Source organism: Dendrobates tinctorius, unplaced genomic scaffold (assembly GCF_039654945.1).
Source record: "Dendrobates tinctorius isolate UK_male_01 unplaced genomic scaffold, ASM3965494v1 ptg000065l, whole genome shotgun sequence".
NCBI lineage: Eukaryota > Metazoa > Chordata > Amphibia > Anura > Dendrobatidae > Dendrobates > Dendrobates tinctorius.
In genome coordinates, this window is record NW_027361733.1 from 34,414,323 (window position 1) to 34,439,698 (window position 25,376).

The 25,376-nt window shown below is 40.9% G+C and overlaps 1 protein-coding gene across 1 annotated transcript in view; it reads right to left on the reverse strand.

Moving 5' to 3' along the window:
• Positions 1–287: 287 nt before the first annotated feature.
• The window catches only part of SLCO4A1 (solute carrier organic anion transporter family member 4A1), a 59,199-nt gene continuing 34,110 nt past the window's right edge, over positions 288–25,376 (reverse strand). The window contains exons 3-12 of the mRNA XM_073580934.1: positions 24,780–24,870; positions 22,545–22,666; positions 22,027–22,132; positions 19,956–20,110; positions 18,689–18,884; positions 16,772–16,937; positions 15,651–15,823; positions 12,779–12,843; positions 10,811–10,959; positions 288–9,459 (exon numbers count right to left, since the gene is read on the reverse strand). Coding sequence (XP_073437035.1) covers positions 9,307–9,459; positions 10,811–10,959; positions 12,779–12,843; positions 15,651–15,823; positions 16,772–16,937; positions 18,689–18,884; positions 19,956–20,110; positions 22,027–22,132; positions 22,545–22,666; positions 24,780–24,870 — 1,376 coding nt within the window. The 3' untranslated portion in view covers positions 288–9,306. The remainder of the gene's footprint in view (positions 9,460–10,810; positions 10,960–12,778; positions 12,844–15,650; positions 15,824–16,771; positions 16,938–18,688; positions 18,885–19,955; positions 20,111–22,026; positions 22,133–22,544; positions 22,667–24,779; positions 24,871–25,376) is intronic.

Consider the following 25,376-nt stretch of genomic DNA (forward strand, 5'->3'; position numbering starts at 1 on the left):
GCAGAGACTTGGTTAAATAGCCAGGTAATTACTCTGGACAAGAGACACATGAATGAAGCCTCGGCACAACCTGATCCTGTTTGTACGGCTAAACAGTCATTCCACACACTGACAGCTCAGCATGCCCCAGCATCCGATTGGACAGCTGAGCTGTCTATCACCAAACTGACAGCTCAGCATGCCCTATTCCTAGATTGGATGGCAGAACTGTCATTCACTGCGTCCTGACACTCTGATAGGAGGAACATGAAGAACATACCAATGATACAAGATGACTACATCAAAGATTTGGGATAAGAAAGGCCCATACTTTTAATTAAAAAACCTTTTAGACAGAAACACAAACACATTTATACAAAAAATACAGAAAGAGAAACACAGAGTCTGTGTAATGGCAGAAACAGCACAGCAAATTCAAGTCATACACCATTACTGATGTGGCATCAATATATTGTGAAGTGTTGTACACACTGTATGTATCACAGATTTCTCATGAGGTCTCACAGATATATACTATCTAGTAAATATCCGCCATTTAACACTTTTTAAGTCAGATAATCTGTTTTGGTTCATTTTGTATTTCGGTATATTTCTGTAGCAGTTTTTCTAACACAGATCTCCAATTTCCCTGCATAGGTTTAGAGTAACACAATATAATTTTTCCTACGTGAAGTCACCACTAGAGGGAGCTTATGCACACTGTTTTGCTATTCAGTTCAATGCATACACTGTATACTGTATGCACCACTAGTGAAAACTGCAGGAATCATTTCTCTCTTCATCTACACAAAGGATTTGGAGCACAGAGTCATAAAATGGAGCTTCCCACTGCTATAAAGATATAATAGAAATTAACCAGCAAAGAATATTAGAGATAATTAGATATTGTATTTTATTATATTTTACTCTTAGGTAGGCACACCATTCTAATAAGCCCCCAGTGTATTAATCCCAGGGATGGTTTATGACATATCCTAGTGGTGCCTTAAAGAAGCACTCCATCAAAGTTTTTATCCTCTTAATATATTGCAATCATCATATTATATCACACTGTACAATTGCTCATTTTGCCTTTCTGCTCAATAATATTTTCTTTTCTCTGCTCTATGCAAAAACAGGAAGTATCTTTTCCCTTCAGAAATCATTCTCATCTTCAACTCCTGACCCAGCTGCTCCCTCCCCCCCCCACCATTGACTTTTGCAGTTACTCATGAGTCATACAGTGAAAATTGACTTCCTGTTTCTACATAGAGCTTATAAGGATTCTGCTAGTCCATTTTTAATCACAAGATGAAGAGAAGAAAAGCGATTAGCTGGGTAGAAAGGCAAAATGAGCAATTGTAAGTGCACAGTGCTATACAATATGACGACTGCAATATATTAAGAGGATAAAAACATTGATGGGAGGAGTGCTTCTTTATATATACTGCTCAAAAAATAAAGGGAACACTGGGCACTCTTACTGAGCAGACACATGGATGATGTTAGTGACCTTCCTATCATTTCTACCTGTTGTTTATTCCATTTGCACAATAGTAGGAGAAACTCAATCACAATCAGTGTTAATTTAACAGAAGTGTGACTGACTTGGAGTTACATTTTATTGTTAAAGTGTTCCCTTTATTTTTCTGAGCAGTATATATGAAACATACCTAAACAATCACAGTACTACAAAGGATTTCCTTGGTCCTGTTGCCGACTCCACTGCTACATGTCAATTTGTAAACATAGGAAATATACAGTATACTAATCTTCTGCTATTTTATTATAACCCTTTGGCATATGAGAACCATCATATATACATATAGTAAACTTAATTGATATAAAACTTCACAAAATGATAAATAAATGAGAAAATCAAAAAGTAAAAAAAAAGTGACTTACCATTCATCACCAAACTGCACATTATATAAATAACATCTACACTATTTATCGTACATTTGGGTAATGCCAGGGGTTCATCGACAATATAATAAGCCAGCTCATCTCTGTACTGTGGATGTACATATGGATATAATGTATGCAAAATGCCGAATCACATTGCAAATACTTTATATTACTCTTGTAGTGACTCCAACTACTGTACTCCAGAGCTGCACTCACTAGTCTGCTGGTGCAGTCACTGTGTACATACATTACTTATCCTGTAATGATCCTGAGTTACATCCTGTATTATATTCCAGAGCTGCACTCACTATTCTGCTGGTGCAATCACTGTGTACATACATTACATTACTTATCCTGAGTTACATCCTGTATTATTCTCCAGAGCTGCACTCACTATTCTGCTGGTGGAGTCACTGTGTACATACATTACTTATCCTGTACTGATCCTGAGTTACATCCTGTATTATATTCCAGAGCTGCACTCACTATTCTGCTGGTGCAGTCACTGTGTACATACATTACATTACTTATCCTGTACTGATCCTGAGTTACATCCTGTATTATATTCCAGAGCTGCACTCACTATTCTGCTGGTGGAGTCACTGTGTACTTACATTACATTACTGATCCTGTACTGATCCTGAGTTAACATCCTGTATTATATTCCAGAGCTGCACTCACTATTCTGCTGGTGGAGTCACTGTGTACGTACATATACTTACTTTCCATAGTCTTTACAGATTCTTAATTACAGTCTGTATTACACTCTAAAGCTGCAAAAACTATTCTAGTGTTGGGGATTACTATTTTCAATGCAAAATTCTGTAATGTATATAGTGTCAATTGTAACTAAGAATCTGTAAAGTATATGGCAAGTAATGTAATATATGTACACAGTGACCCTTTCAGCAGAATAGTGAGTGCAGCTCTGGGGTATGATACAGGATGTAACTCAGGATCAGTACAGGATAAATAATGTAATGTATGTACACAGTGACTCCACCAGCAGAATAGTGAGTGCAGCTCTGGAGTATAATACAGGTTGCAACTCAGGAGCAGTACAGCATAAGTAATGTAATGTATGTACACAGTGACTGCACCAGCAGATAGTGAGTGCAGCTCTGCAGTATAATACAGGATGTAACTCGGGATCAGTACAGGATAAGTAATGTAATATATGTACACAGTGACTGCACCAGCAGAATAGTGAGTGCAGCTCTGGAGTATAATACAGGATGTAACTAAGGATCAGTATTGGATCAGTAATGTAATGTATGTACACAGTGACAGCACCAGCAGAATAGTGAGTGCAGCTCTGGAGTATAATACAGGATATAACTCGGGATCAGTACAGGATAAGTAATGTATGTACACAGTGACCCCAGCAGCAGAATAGTGAGTGCAGCTCTGGAGTATAATACAGGATGCAACTCAGGATCAGTACAGGATAAGTAATGTAATGTATGTAACTCAGGATCAGTATAATACAAGTAAGGCAAAACTGATTTATTTTTTGCACATTAATTCCAGATGTACACATGAATATACTAAAACATGCTTTAAGCTTATAAAGGTAAGCCAGCAGCAATAACCACTATACATATAGAAACATTATATATATATATATATATATATATATATATATATATGTTATGCATACATATATACATACACACTTGTCAACATTGAAATTGTAGCAGCAAGAATGGAACAGACATGGTAATGATATGGAAATAATGTGGAAATAGAAACATTTTCAAACATTTTATTCAGTATGGAGTATGAGCGCCATGTGCAGTTTGGTTAACATATGTCCTTCTGTCAATAACACTCCCTCTGCTCCAAGAGATCAGCACTTCCCCTTTCAGCAACTACGCTCATCCACAGCTTTTGGTCCTGCTATATTTCCTTGGCCCCAGCCGTAATAAAATTTCAGAGATTTTATGGTATTTGTAGATGTCAGAAGTATATTCTAAAATGACAGACAGTACCACTGGCTCCATGATGGATCCATTCTGCACTGCAAATGCTCTTAGACATACCAAGTCTAAGATGTCAGTGTCCACACAATCCATCAGAAGGAATTTGCATTACATTGGGCTACAAGCCATATATCCAGCTAAAGATGACCATTGACCTTGCTCACTGCGCTCAAAGGCTATCATGGTGCAAAGCAAGATGGCAATGGAGCATGGAATGGAGACCTTATCCTCTTCAGCGATGGGTCTAGCAAAGATATCTAGAGACTGGTGTGGAGACCATGTGGAGAACGTCAAGAAGAGGTCTTCACGAGGGAACTTCATGCCAGTTCTACCCCAGAGATTATGGTGACGTGTGGCATAATGTACAGCTCTCTGACCCCTCAACTCTTCATTCCAGATACTCCAACAGCTCCATGTACATTGATTTGGTCATAGAACCAATGGTACGGCAATTTCTCCAAGGTATCCTAGGAGCCATTTTCAACATAACACCAGGCCGCATGTTGCTGTTGCTCCTGTGAGAAGCCTGTGTCCTAAATGTGCTACCATGGCCTGCAGCGTCTCCGGACTTGTGTCCCATAGAGAAAATCTGGGACGTCAATGGTCACAAAATGCAAAGAGAGCTGCCAGCAGCGGTTCTTGATGATTTGCCCAAGTGCATTCAGCATGGCAGAACATTCCTCAGACAAACATTAATAACCTCATTGATAGCAGACAAGGCTGTAAGCACAGGATTTCTGCACAAGTATGGTGCTCATACTTAATACTAGAAGTGGAGATGTTTTGAAAATTGTGTTTCCATTTTAAATCATTTGCATATCATTAACATTTCTATCTATCCTGTGATTTCCATGACTTTTCCTTTTTTGTGTTACCATTTGACTGTTGAGGAGTGCATATATACAGTACTGTGCAAGACTCTTAATCAGGTGTGGAAAAAATGCTGCAGGGTAAGAATGATTTAAAAAAATAGAAGTGTTAAAAAGATATTTTTATCAATTAACAAAATGTAACAACTTCTGTGGATGTCGCCTATACAAATCTTTCTGTTTCCTCATGTAATCCCAGACTGGATGATGTGAGATCAGGGCTCTGTGGGGCCGTATCAGTGCTCCTTGTCCTTAATGACATTGACTGTGTGATTGTTGTTGCCCTGCTGCAGAATAAGGGTATGTGCACACAATGTCCTTTTCAGGCGGATTCCACCAGAAAAAGCGCCGCTAAAAGTGAATATAGTGCACAGCAATGTAAAAAATGACATTGCTGTGAACATGTCCAGTCTTTAGTTACTTCTTTTAAGAGCTTCAGAGTTTGGAAAAGTGGTGTAGGGCTCATGCTTTCAGGTCACTAGAGTTCACACGGGATCTGGATTCTTGTGTCAAACAAGGTAAAGTTTATTGTGTTTCTCTGCACTCCAAATGAAAATGCTTTCTCCAGCAACAGAAAATAAAACAGAAAAGCTTTTCGTCAGCCGAAAACATATAATAAACCAAACAGTTCTTTTGTCAGGGTAGGCACAGGACATTAACACAATTGTACTCACACCACAGCACGGGGCATTGATTGTCAAAGGCAAAGTCTGTAAATCAACACTGGCTTCTCTCCAGATTCACTACTACAGAGAAGGCTTCACCTTCCATACAGTTCACATTTGCTGGTCCTTCACCAGCTCCAACACACAGACTGCTCAGCTTCCCTAGCTGAATGACTAAACTGAACATATGGCCTGTTATTAGTCATAGCTAGCCAGGTTCCCATAATCCAACCTGTAGTGCTAGGTTTGAATTCTTTCCTACAGAAATTAAAAGTAGTAATATGTCCATCCCTAGTTATATTTGAGGCTATATAAAAAAAAAAAATATGCCAGCAGTGGAGCACCACAAAGTTGACAGTAAAGACACCATCCAAACCGCTTAAGAAAAAAGACTGCTGAGTTTTGCCTAAAGTCGCTTTGCCTAGAAAAATCTTGGCAGGATTTGAAGCCAATCAAAGGGACTTTGCTGATGTAGTAAAACTACCTTGTGTCTTGTTGCTGTGTTCTGCGTTGCCATAGTATATTAATTGTTCCAATTAAAGAAGAACATGGAGTCCTGGAAGTAATACGGCCCCACAGAGCCCTGATTTCAATATCTTCCAGTCTATCTGACATTACATGAAGAGACAGAAGGATTTGCACAAGCGACATCCACAGAAGATCTGCGGTTAGTTCTCCAAGATGTTTGGAATAACTTCCCTGTCAAGTTCCTTAAACTGTGTGCAAGTGTAGCTAAAGGATTTTTTTTAAGGAAAAGGGCGGTCACACCAAATATTTATGCGATTTTGATTTCTCTTTTTTCATTCACTTTGCACTCGTTAATGTATAAAAATAAACTACTAACACCTAATTTAAAGCATTTTCACTTTTCAGCACATTTTCTACACCTGCTTAAAACACAGTGCTGAATATGTATAACTTTATTTTTACCATATATATAGAATATTAAATATTCTGAAAATATGGGGAATATAAAATTCTGCATAGATACATTTTGTTGCTTTATACATAGTAATGAAGATAAAACAGATCCCAGATACCGCCTTGTGCTTGTGGATGCATAGATCTCTGTGCTTCTGACTGGCTCTCTCGCAGTCTACAATTATGATCTACGGTATTTTAAAATTGGTTCAAATATTGCATTTATAAACTTAAATAAAGAGAAATGTCACTAAATGATTATACTGTTCCAAAAATCTGATTAATGTGACAGTAAGGGACAAAGAAAAGCCTGGTTTGTGTATATCCAAGCCTTCAGGCCATTTCAATACAGTGTCAGCACTGCCTTAAAGGGAAAGTGTCATTAGAAAAGGATAATTTAATTAATTATATTGTGTATTATTTATGATGTATTTTTATCTTTTTTTTCAGTCTTCCATATTTTTTTAATTGCAATCAGAACTCTTGCAATTTTTCAGTTTTGCCACTTGTCTTTATACTAGACTGTTTAGAACTGATGACTTTTCAGCAGTCTCATTATCATCACAGACAGGAGTAAAATGAAAGATAACACCATTATATACAGCTGATAACATAGGATCTATCATTCTGCAGTTCTTCTGCTCCCCCTCTCTTCTTGATAACCATTTGCCCTGACGAGAACACGCTCATTAAATGCTTCAATACAATTCAGGGCAGTCTGAGTCAGACTATTGCTGCTAATAGTCATGTGCCAAATATGCATTAGAAATATAATACTAGGTCTAGCAGCCAGTGTGAAAACCAAACGATTCTTTTATCTTTTTAATAGATAATGATTTGAAAGTCATCAGTTTTATATAAGAAAAGACATTTCTCAAGATAAATTCCCTTAAAAAAGGTAAAGACCTAAGAAATCAAAGACACTGACTTACGACAGAACAGGCTAAAAACTGTAGTGTAGTTATAATAGGCAAATTCTCAGACATGCCTTACCATGGCACCAGTCTAGCACTGAGTTCAACAGTTGTCAGCAGGGAAGGGAACAGGCAGGTTGTCGGCACCTGGGCCATAGTATTCTTCATCTCAGACTGCTCTATTAATCAGATTTTTTATTAAAAAAAAATACATTTAGGAGGGAAAGTTTATATTTTTAGTTATCTGGCCTGAACTAGATTATTGAAGGTTTGCACATAAATTTGAACAAACCAATCAATTTCAACCACAGCAGACCCCCCCACTGAACAGGTGGTCCATTGATTTGAATGGATTCTGTGTGATGCTGGGTAAGGCCACATTCACACGTTCAGTATTTTAGCTCAGTATCTGTAAGCCAAAACCAGGAGTGGGTGATAAATCCAGAAGCGGTGACGGGTTTCTATTATACTTTTCCTCCGACTGTTCCTCTCATGGTTTTGGCTTACAAATACTGATGAGAAATACTGACTGTGTGAACATGGCCTAAGTTGTTGATTTCCGAACACCCCGGAAGAGTGGCCCTATGTGATCAGACAGCATAGTGATGTCAAAGGAGCTTAGTAAATATCACAGGTACAACCCAGGGCCAGATTTACTGCAGGAGCCTGCCCCCATCCCAGCTTGGCACCAAGTTCAATTAAAGAACCCAATCTTGGCATGTATAACATGTCGGGAAAAGGGTGGCACACCAAGAAATTCTCCTAAGGAATAAACCTAAGGCTGTGTGCACACATAGATTTTTGCCCTGCGGATTTTTACAAATCCGCAGGTAATATCTCAGGTCAAAAGACCTGCAGTTTACCTGCGGATTAGCCTGCGGTTTCACACCTCTACAATGGAGAAGGTGTAAAACCGCTGCGGATTCCGCACAAAGAATTGACATGCTGCGGATCTGAACCCGCAGCAAATCCGCACGGAAAAATCTGCAGCATGTGCACAGCGTTTTTCAGTTTACCATTGAAAACAATGGTACTGTACAATGCACCTAAATCTGCTGCGGAGCCGCAGAGCCTGAAACGCTGCAGATCCGCAGCAGAATCCACAACGTGTGCACATGGCCTTAGGGGTGTACGAGACCAACCACATACTGTAGTTCCACCACTGAAAGATAATCTGCAGCCAATGAATTCTAGCAGATATGCTATAACAATTTACTAAAAGGGTTTTCAGTATTTATCCAAAGCTCTACCGTTCTACAGTAAAAAATGTCTTCCTAATAAAATTTGTATTTCAATTGCTCACCTTGGTCAATATCTCTGCTTGTTGCCAGTGAATGAGAAAAGTCTTGTTTACACCCGTAAACTGTAAACCGGTACAGACCTAATACATCTCAGAGTTGGAGGTCTGTTACAACTTTTTTTTCTTTCTATTTTTACTTTATTCAATATTATATTATACTATATGTGCAGGGAATCGTTTTCCTATCTGGATAACTGATATAAATGTCCACTAGGGGGCGAAACCTGCATAGGGATTCATACATTCACATGGGAACTGTATAACTCTGTGGGTAGTGAGCTCCCTCTAGTGGCACCTGCAGGTACAGTTTATCAGCAGGATGTCAACTTTTGCTTGCTTTAATGAATTGAACAGCATTCAAGAAAAGACCACGGAAATGGATGTTCTGAAGCACAAAGTAAACTAGAGAATTGCAAAAAATTTCGGATCACACAAAATGGGAAAAAAATAAATAATTATAAGCCACATTTTATAAATTATGATCTCAATTAGATGTAATAAAATCCTAGCATAAATTAGGTTTTTAGTGCTTGTCCACATATTATTACAATGACTGTGTTCTAAGTGCTCAGACAAAGAAACAGGAGAGTGCGGATCTGTATCTGCATAAAACACGTACTGTCATGTGTCCTGTGATGTCATCGCAGTGCTCGGAGTAGCCCTTTCATGCGGTCGGTAGTAAAACGTCACCTGTGACAGCAGTCTTGATGACTGGAGGAATGCCATGTGATGCATGAAGGCAGTGGAGGGATTTAAAAATAGGGGGACTCAGGAAGGATTGCCTGATGGGGGCACCAACGTTTCTCCTGGAGAGTCCGTCGCTGAATGCCCATTGGCTGCCTTGTCCACACTACTTGCTGGGGAAATTGGGGGAGGTTTATAAAGTAATAGGGCGAGAAGGAAGAACGCCAACCCTATTAACTGGAAAAGAGAGAGATGAGTGTTATTCTTGTAATGTTTGAAGCTCAAAAATATATTAGGGAATTGCTCAAGCAGCAATTACCCATCATCATGTATTTACTGAAATCGCTCCGCTTACCCGCAATTTCCCTGCAGGTCTGCCATCAGATTAAATACACTTTTAGGACATCTTGTAGCCTAAATCACGTAAGCAGAGTAAAGGCTGCCATTAAAGGGAATCTGTCAGCAGGTTTTTGCTATATAATCTGAGGCCGGCATGAGGTCGAGGTTAAAATACTGAACTCAACAATGTGTCATATGTCAGGCTGTGTGCTGTTGTTTACTTAGACTGAAGGGTTAATCACCTTGTGATTAACATTGCTGTGAGTAGCTTGCCCCTTGAGCCCTGGTCTGACTCCGCCCTCTTCTATGATAGATGGCTCACTATCTATAGAGAAAGCCTGGTGTAGGCGGGGTTAGGTTTCTTAGCTCTGCTGCATTGCTAAATCTAAAAACTCTGATTGTGAGAGAACAGCTGCACCCAGTAAACTAAGTGATACATCGTTGGATTCAGGGTCTCTTTGCCTACATCATGCTGTTCTCAGATGAGGTAGCAAAAACCTCCTGACAGACTCCCTTTAAGTGCAGCCTGTAGTCTGTTGATGCATTTGCAGCTAAGCTCAATTGGAAGTTCTTCAAAGGCTTGCAGAAATTACATCGCCCCCCGGAGCTAAGTGAATAGTGCTATTAGGTCAGGTAAATGGCATTCTCCATGGAAACATTCTGGGACACCTTTTCTTAGAACCTGGGATTGTGCTTTTCCTGTTATTCCTCCTGGAAAGTTCTGGATAAATTGACTGTGGGTATTTGCACAGCACTGATTAGATAGGCTAAGGGCGCAGTCAGATGGCCATATAAATCGGGGAGATGGGAACGCAGTGCATGTCCTGGCTGGCGGCTCTCCCTACCTAGGTGTGACGGCTTCATGTATTTCTATGCAGCTGTCACTCAGGTCGGGAGAGATGCCGGCCTGGCCATGCACTGCGTTCCCATCTCGTTCCTATTTATACGACCGCCTGGCTACGCCGTTAGACTGTGTAGTATCAAATGTAAAAACTATTTAGCCAGACATTTCCAGGAGGAATCACATATATTTACATATACCACATATGCTTTAGAATTGTTATTTTATAGTAAGCACAAAAATATACAAAGAGTGACACGTCAAGAGAGCAGACAAGACGTTACATAACTCTAAAATATGTTTCAGGCCAGGGTGTCACGACTTTTGTGATGGCTTGCAATGGGATCACTAATGAGAAGAATGCAGTTTTAAATCTATACGTAAGGAGCTGACATAAACTGCGCTCACCTTGTAAACGAGACCCGCTATGAGCATATAGCTGCTCATGGCTGAATTTTGGTACATGTAGCACGACCCTCGCTCTCCACTTTGGTTTTGCCAGAGCAGGCATGAAATGTCAATCATGGAGCCAAAGGCGATGGGTCCAGGAATTCCACCTGGGGAAGAAACAGAAGGTGGAACTCAAGTAATGATCCTAATCTGAGCAAGACACATAAAAACAAAACGGAATAATACGAGTGATGAAAATCTTGTATGTATGGCAAAATGGTACCAATGAAAAGTACAGATTGCCCTGCCAAAATAATGCCCACAAACAGCTCCATATGTGTTAAGCACTGTCAAGAAATTACAAAGTTATAAACTATTGTACAAACGTTTTAGGAAGGTGTGGAAAAAATGCAGCACAGTCAGAAGACTTTCAATATAGAAGTGGTAATAGATTATTTTTCTCAATTAACAAAATGCAAAGTAAAAACAAAAAAGAAATCTTAAACAAATTAGTATTTGGTGTCACCACTCATTACCTTCAAAACACATTAAACCATCAATTCTTCTAGGTACACTTGATCAGTTTATGAAGTAAAAGAGGATGTCGCAAACATCTTGGAGAACTAACCGCAGATGCTCACTTGTGCAACACAACAGACAGACTGGATGATGTGACATCAGGGTTCTCTGGCTTAATTTCATCACTTCCAGGAGTCATTGTTTTTCTTTCATGTCTCAGGTCATACACTATGGCAAGACTGAGCACGACAACAATACACAAGGTAGTTATACAGCATCAGCAAGGTCTCTCTAAAGCAAGTAGACTGTGATTTCAAGATGTGCAGTTCAAGATCTTTTGAGAAGAACTAATAAATGGAGGACTGCAAAAATACAGACAAATACTTATCCATTATACAATACCATTAGGGTAGGGAAGCGTCTGATTGACTTCAAATTTATTCTGCAGAAGGACAGTGACTCCAAACGTACAGCCAATGTCTTTAAGAACAATCCTCATCATAAAGACGAACAAGAAGTCCTGGAAGTGATGAGCGCTGATTTCATCATCATCCAGTCTGTCTGGGATTACATGAAGAGACGGAAGGATTTGCACAAGCGACATCCACAGATCTGCGGTTAGTTCTCCAAGATGTTTAGAACAACCTCCTGCTGAGTGCCTTCAAAATCTGTGTACAAGTACAAGTGTACCGAGAAGAACTGATGCTGTTTAGAAGGCAAAGTGCAGTCAGACGAAATATTGATGAGATTTAGATTTCTTATTTGTTCATTCACTTTGCATTTTGTTTATTGATAAAAATAAATTATTAACACTTCTATTTTTTAAAGCATTCTTACTTTTCAGCATTTTTTCCATTTCTGCCTAAGAAATTTTGCACAGTCCTGTGATCTCGGTATACAGAACGACATATCAAGTTTTTAAGAAGTTTTTATATTTGTAAAAATATTAAAACAAAAAACTAAGGCGCCGATTCATCAGTTTGCAAGAAATCTGGAGTAAAACTGGTTTAAAGATTTCAAAATTTTTACACAACGCATATCTGTTTAAAAGCTCTGCAAGTTTTGACGTTTTTCCGGTGGCTCCGACAACTTTTTGGAGCTTAGTAGGAAAGCCATAGCCAAGTGTGGGTAACAAATTCTTCATAATTTACACATCAAAACAGGCAGAAATTAAAGCAGAAATGTGACCCAGTCACTGATTGTAGTACTTTTCTTAATGAGTTTGGCGCATCTTCCTCAAGCGCACTCTTCATTTTGTACGGCGAGTCAGTAAATCTTGCCCTTTACTAGTTCAGCTGAAGATGGAAATGGAGTATTAAAGTCACAGCTGATTACTTCGGAGAAAGCACTTTGCTCTGAGTACAAGGCCGAGCAGATAAAAATCTGAGGCCGAGCAGATAGCAAATGCTGAGTTTATCAGTAGGGTTATTGAGTCCATTAGTGTAAGTGCTTCTTGTTATTCCATACCTAATGTCCGCACTAATATCCACTGGATCCCAAGTGCAAAGGAGCGCTGACTGTCGGAAACACACCTAGAACACAAAAGAATCATGGGAAAATACGCAGTTAACAAGTCACATGTCATGGATCAATAGGGATGGTATATGTGAGATGTAACTTAAAGGCAACCTGCCACTTTCAATAAATATGTATTTTTTTACCTGGCCTAAATGCTGCTGTCCTCCTGAATCCGGCAATTTTTTTCCTTTTGTTCCTGCGCTTCTCTAACCCTGAGAAATGGCCATCTCTTCCCTCCATGGAGATATAGTATGTTTAGACCTCCTAAAGGGTTCTCTCTGGGGGTCTATTTAAGGACATCGCCCACTTGGCTAAAAGAAAGACTCAATTTATATACAGGGAAGAGAGGGCCGTATCCCAGGAATGGAAAGGTGCAAGAATGAAACAAAAAAAAGCTGGATGCAGGAGAACAGTGGGATTTACATATTTATGGCAAGTGACAGTTCCCCTTTAAAGGGACTTTCCACCTTTATCTCACCCCATAATAAAGAGATGGGCCATTTTCTATAATACTTTACATATAATTTCCTCACCATTTTCAATATCCCTGTTTGCCATTACTGAATTAGTAACATTCTAGTTTTGCTAATAAAAAAATAGATCTCCATTGTCACCATTGTATCCGGATTAATTAGCAGCACAAATCTCTCTCCTGCTGTGATATTTTGCTACAATGTATCAGTGCAGGTGCAATGGAGGATTGTCTTCCCTGAAGCCAAGTGCCCGTCATGTGGGAGGGAGACTTAATTTTTACATTTAAAAAATCCCTATTACTATAGAAATTTGGGCTCAATATTAAAAAATAAGATATTTTCATATTCAGCTTTTCATGACAGCATATCAGGCAACCAATGAGACCAAGTGCTGGCAGCAGTGGTGACATATCAGATGTCTACCATGATCACTAGTCTCTCATTATATCCAGCACGTCTACAATCACTGGGGGCAGCACAAGATGGACAGTGGAGGAGCTGTGCTTTGAAAATGCAAATATCGCTTTAAAGGAGTATTCTCATCTTAAAGGTCCTATCCCAATATGTAGTAGGTGTAATAATAGTAATATTAGCAAATATCTGCAAATAGAAATGTAGTATAGTTCTTCTGATTCACAATGTCGCTATCCCCATGTACAGGGCATTGTAGTAGCTTAGGTATCCATGGTTATGACCACTCATATAGTGAATTAGTTAGTTACTTAGTGGTCGTAACCAAGGATATCTAAGCTACTGCAGTGCCTTGCACATGAGGTAAGCGACATAGCTTATCAGAAGAACTATACTCCATTTCTAATTTGAGGTATTTGCTAATATTATTACTATTATGCATACTACAAATTGGGATAGGATCTTGGAGATAGGGATACCCCTTTAAATGCAGCAATTAAGTTGAGAGACCAACTCTGGCCTGACGGAGCGCTCCCAATGATCGGAGAATTAGTGATATGATGGCTAAGTCAGAACATATCCAGCAATTACAGGGCAAGTCATCACTAATTGCACATATTCCCATTAGTGTTTCCAATATACACTCTATGGAGAAAAGTGCTGGTTCACCTCCATGTTACACATGCAGGAACTATTCTGACTAATCTATATCCATAAGCATTAAAGAAGCCTCCCACGGACTTGTTTCCCCTGAATCTGTGTATATGTGCATGTAGTATATCCCCCTACAGCCGCCTTCTCCGGTATCCAGCGCCATCCTGCTCCTTTTCAGACTGACGTCACCATCTGCAGATTCTCCGTATCACTCTATTCTTTATGTGTGACCTAGAAGTGACTTTTACCATGTATGACTATGAAGCGTCAGAACAAGGTTCCTGCACACAGCTTTTGTACTGATGGTAGAAGGGTTGTCCACTACTTGGTAATGCTGTAGTCTGCGGTGTAAAATATGAAACACCTTACACTCACTTCCAGCACTAGCGCCGGGTGTCTCTACACTCACGCGCCATCGTTATACCATGTGAGCACTGCAGCCAGTCACTGGACGCTGATGAGCTGCTTCGTTCCCTCTTCCATTAGACATCCGATTTTAACTCAAGGGTAGTATGAGTAAAGCAGCTCATCAACGACGCGTATTATTAGGTCATGTGAGCGCAACAGCCAATGTTTCGCGAGCGTTGGGAGGATCAGTGCCGGTGGCGCAGCCCCGATGTGGGAGGGGAATATAAGGTTATTTTACATGGGGGACTCCAGAATTTTTCAAGGGGGCTGTCCAAGTGATGAGCAAAAGATAGAGGTTTGGACTCTGCAGTTATGGAGTCAGCAGAGCGAAGGTGACTTTTAAGTGCTCTACTCCTCAGCACTCGGTGACCCCGCTCTGTAACTTTAAGAGGTCTCTACTTCATTGCGGAGTTGCTTTTCCATAATATCAGTGACAGGTGATGGTAGCTTATTTAGGGAGGAAGAAATGTCATGAACTGACTTATTACACCGGTGACATCCTATTACAGGACCTCGCTGAAATCGGTGAGCCCTTTAGAATGAGCCATTCTGTCCCATGTTAGTAAAGTCTGACAGCGAGGGGCCGCATGTTACACACTGGGGGGCAATGGAACTGACCGAAACAAATGTACTAAGTTGCGTGTCCAATACTTTTCTCAATATAATGTATCAGCCTTAGTTATTGGACCGGTAATTTCTAAACACAAGTTCATACAATCTGTCATTCTTCCCCCCATTCATGCAATTTCCGCTTGAACCTCTGCCACCACTTATCCTATAGGGACCATAATATCAGATGAGCCAATATTCAGCCATGCCAACAGTGAGGCTACGCCAATACACACCAGACACGGCTAGATGGATGGTGAGGATACCTTAGTGTTGCAGTCAGTGCAGGAATACTGCAGAGGAATGTAAACAATATGACAGTGAATGTGAACACTAAAAGCAGAGACATCTTCTGGCAGGAAGACGAACATTTCCCCGACACGGCCTGTGCATCCGCCATGGAGATGTTTGATGCAATGCAGCTACAGTTTTGGTAAACCTGGAACAAAAAAGACAAGGCAACCCTAAATTATATACTTAGTGCTAAAAATATATATTGCATATTTTATAAAAGACAGCTGCACCAATGATGCCCCTGCAAGGAGTTATCAGAGCGCCTAATATTGGAGGTCAATCCTCAGGATAGGTCATCAATATCAGATCGGTGGGGGTCTCATACCGAACACCCCTACCGGAACCGCTAAACTTGTAATGGGTGTATACATGTTAGTCCTTCTAACGTAAAAACACCATAGGTCACACTGTGATACATTTATAAACTGAATGCTAAAAAATAAATTGATGGCACAAGGATTGTATAACAAAATATTACAATTGTATTCACAATGAAAGCATATTACATAAAAACATCCTAGTGTGTAAATAATGCCTCAAAAAACTAGAGCTCGCATGCAGCTGGAATGAACAAAACACTACATTATTTAAAATAAATGCTCAATGGTACATGTGATAGCCATACTATACTCATGTTAGACCAATAGGACAACCATTACCTAAGATCCATAATAATATTTGTGCCACAATAGCATCAACTTATAACTAGCAACAGTGCCCGGATCAAAGGGTAATTGTAATGGAATTACCTACTGTACTATAAATCATGAACTATCAAAATGCCACTAAAGGTGCATGGAGAATGAGTGTAGCAGCCGCTGTTAAGTGCTGCAGATCATCTCTACCACTTCTTTATTGTGATCTATGGCAATCCCATAGACAGAGTACAGCACCAGTCTATCTACCTTAGTCCCATACACATTAAATGGAATGACAGTGCACGTGTGACCCAGATTTGGGGCCCCCGAAATCACAGTTATCACCTATCATGTGGATATAGAAAAATACATTTCATTGTCCAGTTTAACCTTGACCACGTCCTCATGTCCCCCAGATCCCTACCACTGATTTGGATGAGCAACTCCCCACATACCTTTTTACCATTGTCGAGCTCCATGTATGTTCCTGAGCACCCCGCATAGCAGGCAGAGTAGTACATGATTCCATCCGCTCCACACACAGGACTGTAATGTTCCTGCGCACAGCCGCAGTCGGCATTACAGGTGGCAGACAGGTTCAGGCTGTTTAACCAGAGGACACTGCACAGAAAGAGCAAAGGGGATCAGGTTCTAGCTCTCCAATCCAACAGATATAGAGCTGCAGTATCATACTCCTGTACGAAAAACACGTCACCTTACATAACAGGGCAGATTTAACATTCAGGAATCTGGAAAAGCTTGGTGGTAATCAATGACATGGCTATAGGACCTGAAGAGGTTGACTAATCTGCCAAATTGAAGGACAAAAGTGATGTTTGGGGGCCAATTACCAATTATTTTTAAGGGTCTCAAGAACTTCACGCCAATGTGGGTGTTTTAAAGGGTTAACCCCATCCTAATAAATAATAATCTTTATTTTTTATATAGCGCTAACATATTCCGCAGCGCTTTACAGTTTGCACACATTTTCATCACTGTCCCCGATGGGGCTCACAATCTAAATTCCCTATCAGTATGTCTTTGGAGTGTGGGAGGAAGCCGGAGTGCCCGGAGGAAACCCACACAAACACGGGGAGAACATACAAACTCCTTGCAGATGTTGTCCTTGGTGGGATTCAAACCCAGGACCCCAGCGCTGCAAGGCTGCAGCGCTAACCACTGAACCACCGTGCTGCCCAACCACCGTGCTGCTAACCACTGAACCACCGTGCTGCCCAATAAATATGTAAGGTTGAATTGCGCTTGTAAATGGAAGCAATTTTGCAATTCACTGCACGTTAAAATTTTCGGCCATTTTTGAGATATTACAAATTTTCTTTTTTAGTTTACAGCTCATTGCCTTGGAAACCAACCACCACTGCTAGACAGTGGAACACGCGCAGTGATTACAAGCTCTTTTCTTCTGACCTTGTCAGCACTGATTGGAATCTGGACATGCTGTTACCTCTTAATTCTGGCTAGCGGCAGAGCAGCGCGTACAAACTAAACAGCAGCGGTGTACACAAAGAAAAAAAAGAAAATGTAACATCTCAAGAATGGCTGCACATTCTAGTACGCAATAAATTGCAAAAGTGCTTGTTTTTGCAAGCACTATCCAACAATATCCATCAATGAAGATGGGAATAACCACTTTAATGGAAGACGTCACCCTGCTTTCCATAGAAACAGATAAGTAATAGCCGAAAAGAGCACATTAGTTTATTGATCGGACACTGCAACTTAAGGGACCTGGATTTACAGACAGTTTGGGGGGTTTAGCAAACAGGACAATTGGCCGGGGTCCCCCATTTCTGTGGACTGGACCCTGGAGAGCAGTAAGAGTGGAGAATGTAACCCTTCACTCCCTGGGCCACTAAGGACTTGACTTTTAACCCATTCACTGACCTGGATTACCATGGAGTTTGTTATAAATTTTTACATACTGTAGACTTTATTATTTAATACTGTAGCAGTATTATTTGGACACTGGTAGTTTTATTTGTGCATCGATTGGCAGCACACTAGTGATGTGACTTGAAGCTCAAGTACCCCAATACAAAAGCTCCAACGGAAACCCCAATTATTGTAGGTCTTTAATTGTAATGGTCTTTTCATATGGGCCAAAGAAATCTTTTGGGCACTGATGTGATAACCCCTGCACCGATAGTTATGCTCCTGCAGCACATATATTGTTGTGTGACTTGGGCACTATATGGTTTTGTTATCGAGATACTATATGGAGGTATTATGGAATTGTGTGATGGTATAATTTAGCAGTATTATGTGAGCACTGTATGACATTATTTGGATAAAAAGTTCATATTTATCATTTCTATAATATCGCTTCTACCTAGATTATATAAAATCCATACCTGTCAGCGTAGGGTTCAGTCACTCCGGCCATAGGCATGTTGGGGCAGCTGATTAGGAATATGAAAATTGACATCAGACTTAGGACAGCGCATAAGACACAGAATCGGATTACTCCTGAGCAATGAAGTTTCAGTTTATTGACTATAAACCCCCCAAGGAAGGTTCCTCCACCCCCGGCAGGGACCACCAGATACCCTGTGCAAACGAGAAGGACAAGGAACACAATTATGACCAGGAATCTTACAAATGTACATATTAAACTGTCATTTTTATAGCACCAACATATACTCTAGTGATGTACAAATAGTGCCTTGACCCCAGGAGCTCACAATCTTACTTCTAATCATGCACACATCTCTATGCATGCATGGAGACAATATTTAATGCGGACATTCGTGCAGACGTTGTCCAAATAATCTGGAGTTGCTGATGATCTGGACGTGGATGTACAGTAACACTGAGCTGCACCAAATAAAGAGTCGATTGTCCTTCCATGGAGTCGCTCACAGGGTTAGGATGCTCGGTCTGGTAAAATAAGTGAATCTCTAACATCAAGACCTTTTTAATGTACAAAATTCTGTGCTAATTTTAAAATATTTCTGCCACTATGAGGAGCTCAGGAGCTTCCAGGAGACGCAGTTAATATGGAGTTCAAAGGATACATTTTTATGAAGGAAGCTACAAAGCTCCCCCTAGTGGAGGCTGTGGGCAGCAAGAATTGTACATTTCAGTTTTATGTCTATGCAAGGAATTTGGAGCTCTGTATCAAAAAATATATTTAATATACAGGTGTGTGAATACATTAAGGCATTTGGCATCCATTCTGGCATTGTCGGTGCTATTACATCAGACTACAAAGATGGACGACATTTGAAAGTAGGTCAAAAAGAGCCTGAAGTTTCGTATTTTGGACAAAGTTTGCCTAACTGAAGTCAATGGCTACATTGCGACTATATCTACATTGTGTTTGAACGAGGCACAGAATCTGGCCTTGGATGGTTTTGCGTCTTTAATTGGACTGATATTAGCTAAAGAAACTCTGTACCTAGATCAGTTTTTCCGCTTTAAGTAACCTCCTTAGTAATATTTCCGGCCGCAGGTTGGTTTCCCCCAGCTGAATCTATTTTGTGGTTTCAGCTCTCAGTATCTGACGACTCCTCTTTAGAAGAAATAACTGAGCACAATGACCATTTATGACCTCTAATTCTTTCTCCATCCCGGGAATTCATGTTAATACACCGAATATAAGACGAGGGTCCGACTTACCAAAAAACGTAGCAGCTTCAGACGCGCTCAAACTAAACTGGGACTCTAGAAACTTTGGCCCAAATGTTGACACTCCTGTGATGAGAGTCGCTTCTGTCGCCCCCGCTAAGCACAGGAAAATAAATGTAGGGTTTCTGAGAAGCATCAATACGGACCTATGGGGTAAAATAGGAGTCCACATGAGAGGATACAGATCCGTATGTATCCCCCACACAGTAAGCGGTGTTATTATCTAGATGATGGATCAATCACATGCCCCAGGACTCTATGTTAAAAAACAGCTTCAAAGGACAGTAGCCAGACCTGTTTAGCTCAATGCCCACCGTACCCAACATAATCTATTTAAAGGGGTGTCCCCCATCCAATCAACAGTATATACCTTACAAAATGTTCCCAGAAATTATTAATTCATATAGCAATATTTAGCAATTTCTAGCGCACCACTTGCTATCAGTGAATTCATACTTTCTCTTGTATGTCTGTTTTTTCTCTCCGAAGAAGAAAGAAAACAATGTCCCTAGTGTAACCTTTCCTGTAAGTCAATGTCTGATCCTTTATCCCCTGTCTGCCGAGGCCATTTTTAGTTTTTCTCACTCTTCTCCAAGAACTATAACTGTTCTATTTTTCCGTTAACAGACGTGAATGCCAGCTGTATAACACAGGCGGTTTCTGCCGTGTAAAGTGTGGGCTCAAATCCTACGCCTGCTCCACACATCGGGTTCTGAAATAGGACCTACTATTAGGTCCTACAGTATGTCGAGAAGGGGTTAGCAAGCCTTGCAACATGGCCAGGGATATTAGCCAAGCCAGAAAAGGTCAGACATCTGTTTGTAAGTTCTTGCCTCTCATCAGTGCAGAACAAGCATGCCTGCCTGACAATTTTAATAACTCTCATAGAAGCCCGAACAGAGAGGCGACGGCCACCTCTACATTTACAGCTGGCAAGAAGCAGCCCCATTCTAGAGACAGACGTGGATCCCAAAGATGGTGTCACCTATCGAATATATCAATCTTATAATTCTCTGTCTGAGGCTGAAGAACGCTCTGGTAACGAGCCAAACTCTTGGGTCAGTAATAGTGATGAGCGAACGTGTTATCCGAGCATGTTCGTGTGCTAACCGAGTGTCTTCGCCGTGCTCGAAAAATATGTTCAAGTCCCCGCAGTTTCATGTCTCGCGGCTGTTAGGCAGTGCCTGCATGTGTTGTGGCTGTCTAACAGCTGCAGGACATGCAGCTGCGGGCACTCGAACATATTTTTTGAGCACACTGAAGACACTCGGTTAGCACCCAAGCATTATCGAATAACACCTTATCTGAGCACGTTCACTCATCAATAGTCAGTAACACTCTCCTATCAGGGGTCCAATACAAGGATGCTAACCCAAGTGAGCGGCTCAGTATAGTAGCAGCATGTTCTAATGAGGTCAGGACCAGTTTTTGACCCCTAAAAGTAAACTCTAAGGGTGAGTGCACACGTTGCGGATTTGGCTGCGAATTTCTCCGCGCGGATTTTGCTGAATCTGCAGGTAAAATGACCTGCGTTTTACTTGTGGATTTTCTGCAGATTTTGTGCGCCTGAGTTTTTACACCTGCGGATTCCTATAATAGAAGAGGTGTAAAAACGCTGTGGAATCCGCACAAATTGAGGAAAATAAACCGCAGCAAATCTGCACGGAATATTCTGCAGCATGTGCACAGTGGTTTTGGTTTTCCATAGGTTTACATGGTACTGTACACCGCATGGAAAACTGCTGCGGATCCACAGCCAAATCAGCAACGTGTGCATATACTCTTAACATTTCCATTCACTGACAACAAGTGGAGATCTTGGCCATTGAGAGAAAGTATTATTTGTTAGACCCTTTTGTCGTGTAATGAATTTGGCTTACACCAGAAACCCTCCTGCACATTCAAAGTGCACCTAAATCTACTGGAGACTATTCCATCAAGGAACAGCTAGATAAGCAATTGTCTATCCATCGTAAAATGAAACTTGGAAGATGGCGTAAAAATCATGGAGCTGTATGAGGAATTATTTGCAGGACTAGGATTATTTAGCCAAATTTCTTACTTTGGCAAATCTTTAATAGTCTTCCCAAAATCAGGGTCCGGCTTACGACCCTCATCTTTCACCTGATGAGCCTCAGACACTCTCATGACCATGTAGCGTTGAGAACCTGAAAGAATACAATACAGTGAGATCAATGGCGCATAATGACATACACTGGTTTATGGCCACATACGTGACTCACGGAGGTCATCTGGTGTTAACAGCCGCTTTATATACGCTCTACTAGAGTAGGATGGGATCCTAGAGTAATGACTCTAGATCTACCACTCCCGAACAGTCACCAGGCAAAATGGCAGCTAGTCAGGGTCTGTGAACATCCCCTTTAAGAGGTTCAAAAGCAGGCATAAATATTTTATATACAGTAACTATGTATAGATGTATTACACTCACTTCCCGTAATCAGTCGTATGATCCCTAGATTTTATGTACCCAGGGAGGGGACGGAGAGATAAAGCCTGGTGAATCCACTGACTCAGACTGCTCCTATCTTATCTATGGCCGGTGATAAGTAACTGTACCTGGCAGCTGCTGTGGATATCCAAGTATAGGGAAAGAGATGAAGAACGCAGCTGCCCCAGCACCCAGAAAGCCGATCCACCAGGCCCCGATCCACAGAGGATTCTCCGGTGTCAGACCAGTGCTGTAATAAACAAATCGGTAGAGAAGAAATATATCAATGGGCTGGAGTAATGGAAATAGACATGTAAAAGTATAGCATCAACAAACTCTGTGGCGCAGTACAATAATGAATGAAAAAGGTCCTGCTTAGTGGAGATGGTTGGGGGACACCACAGCACCCATTCATAGAATATCAGCTACTGGAACATGTGCTACAAGGAGTGTAATGGTCAGGGGCGGCTTGTCCAAGGAAGGGTAATGCTACACCATAGAAAGACATTTCACCCAAATGTCATTTCCTACATCGTAATGCCCCTTCTGTCCAAGATCTTCACCCCTGTACACAAAATGAGCTCCTATAAATACATGGTGGAGGCAAGGATGGTCTGGAGAAACCTGATGGGCTGCAGAGCTCTGACTTAAACCCCATGAAGCACAATTTCTGAGCACCAATATGAAGCTAGACTTTCTCGCAAATGTTCCTCTGCCTGACACTCTGAAAGCTTCCCAAAAGATGGACCCTAACTCCATACTAACACACACAGGTTGGGAAGCTCATAACAGTTTAATGGCCGGGTGTCCACATACATTTAGTCATTTAAGGTTGGTAAAAGAAAATTAGGCCTCAATTGATCAAGACTCGCAATTTTGCAACCCAGTTTTGATCTGGGGGTGGAGTGGAGTTTAGTGCAAGGAACCTAATTCATTAAGAAGTTCACTCCTACTAATGACTTAGGCAGAGAGCTGTACACCTCATTTTGTGTCTAACCCCAAATCTTACTCCAGTCAGTGACTGGAGTCAGATTTATGGTGTAAAGAATGCAGCTGCTCGTCACTACGCCCCTTTACATAGCCAGTTTGACAGAACTGTGCAAAAATGTTGTGAAAATACTAAAAGTTGTAAACTTTTTGCGCAGCTTTGCGCAAACATTTTGCAACTTTTTGAAGCTTTTTAACTGGAGTAAAAGCTTTGATGAATATGCGCCAAAGTTCATTTTCTAAACTAGAAAAAATAACATTACAACCAGCTGCTTAATCTTGTGTAGCTTCCCTCAGGTATCAACAAAAACTAGGACGGCTGTGACCCACGGACACACGGACTCCACAAAACCTCTGAAGGTCTCCTGAGGAATCAGTCACACAGATCATTCCTGGTTGTTGTGTGGTGCGGTCTCCATGGATCTTACTTGTTTCCCAGCACAAGATGCTCAGTCAAAATTGAAATGTAGAGAATTTGGAGACACGTCGTCACCTTGATCTTTGTCATCTTCCTCCTACAAGTCCTGAACAGTTTTTGCATTGTGGCAGGTGCATTTTGGGCTGCTGGTGAATAAACACCTTGGATGAAGCTGTTGTTCTCTTTTTTTTATTGGCGCCATATGAATGACAGGGAGAACATTTCATAGGGTATCACCCTGTCTCTGCTGGCTGGTATTCCTCCAATTAGTAGATCCTGGTGCCGTATCATTTTCACGTAATTGACGCACACAACAAGCTGTCCATATGATATAAAAGAAAACGTAACTCATCAGATCAGGTCGCCTTCTTCCATTGCTCCATAGTCCAGTGCTGATGCTCGAGTGCCCATTGTAGGTCCTTTTGGCAGCGGAATGGGGGCAGTATGGGCACTGATCTTTATATCTACACAGCAAGTTGCCATGCTCTGTGTGATCTGACAACATCTTGTCATTAGTAGAACCTTCTTAGGAAATATAGTAGTTCTTCTGTAGTAGGATTGAGTTAATTGACCTAGCTGTCTCACCCACATGAATCAGTGAGTCTTGGCCGCCCATAACCCTGCTGCCTGGTTGTCCTTCCTTGGACCATTTTTGGTACTATTCCCTAAATATCAGGAACATCCCACAAGACCAGTCGCGTGGGAAACACTCTGACCCAGACACCTAGACATCACAGTTTGGCCCTTACGCTCAGATGCTTTTGTTGTCCCTTCTTTTGGCTCCTAACACAACTAAGAACTGAACGTTCACTTGCTGCCTTTTATATCCCACCTCAGACAGGCGTCATCTTCACCAGATAATCAGATGTACATTATGTCTGGTCGGTGCGAGTTCTTGCTCTTACATAAGACTTTATTCCCATGTAATTGTTAAGTCCCGAGATATTGAGTTACTTACGGACTTCTGAGTTCTGTGTAAATATTCAGGAAAAATCCTCCCAAGAGGTAACCCACCGCTGGTCCCACTACGGCTGCCGTGTAAAATATACCTAAACATGGAAGGGAAGTAACAGGATGGAATATGATGACAGTCAATACATGGTACAGTATTCACAATGCTAAAAAATACACAACATGGAGAAAAGTTATTGCACCCCATTCTAACTAGTGAACTTGGCCATTTTAAAGAAGCACCCTGCCATCAAAGTATTTTCCTTCTTAATATATTGCAGTCATCATATAATATAGCTCTGTGTACTTACTATTACTCATTTTGCCTTTCTACCAGCTAATTATTCTCTTTTCCTTTAGGTCTATGACATCACGTGATGAAAAACTGACTAGCTGAATCCTTCTAAGCAGAAGAAGAAGAAACAGGAGGTCAATTTTCTCTGCACAAGTCATGAGTCATTGCAAAAGTATCTGGAAGGGGAAGGAGGGAGAAGCTGGGTCAGGAGTTGAAGAGGGGATTTGTCCATGCAGAGACAAGAGACTGCCTTTTTCTACATAGAGCAAAGAAAAGAGAAGAATTAACTGGGAAAAAAGGCAAAATTAG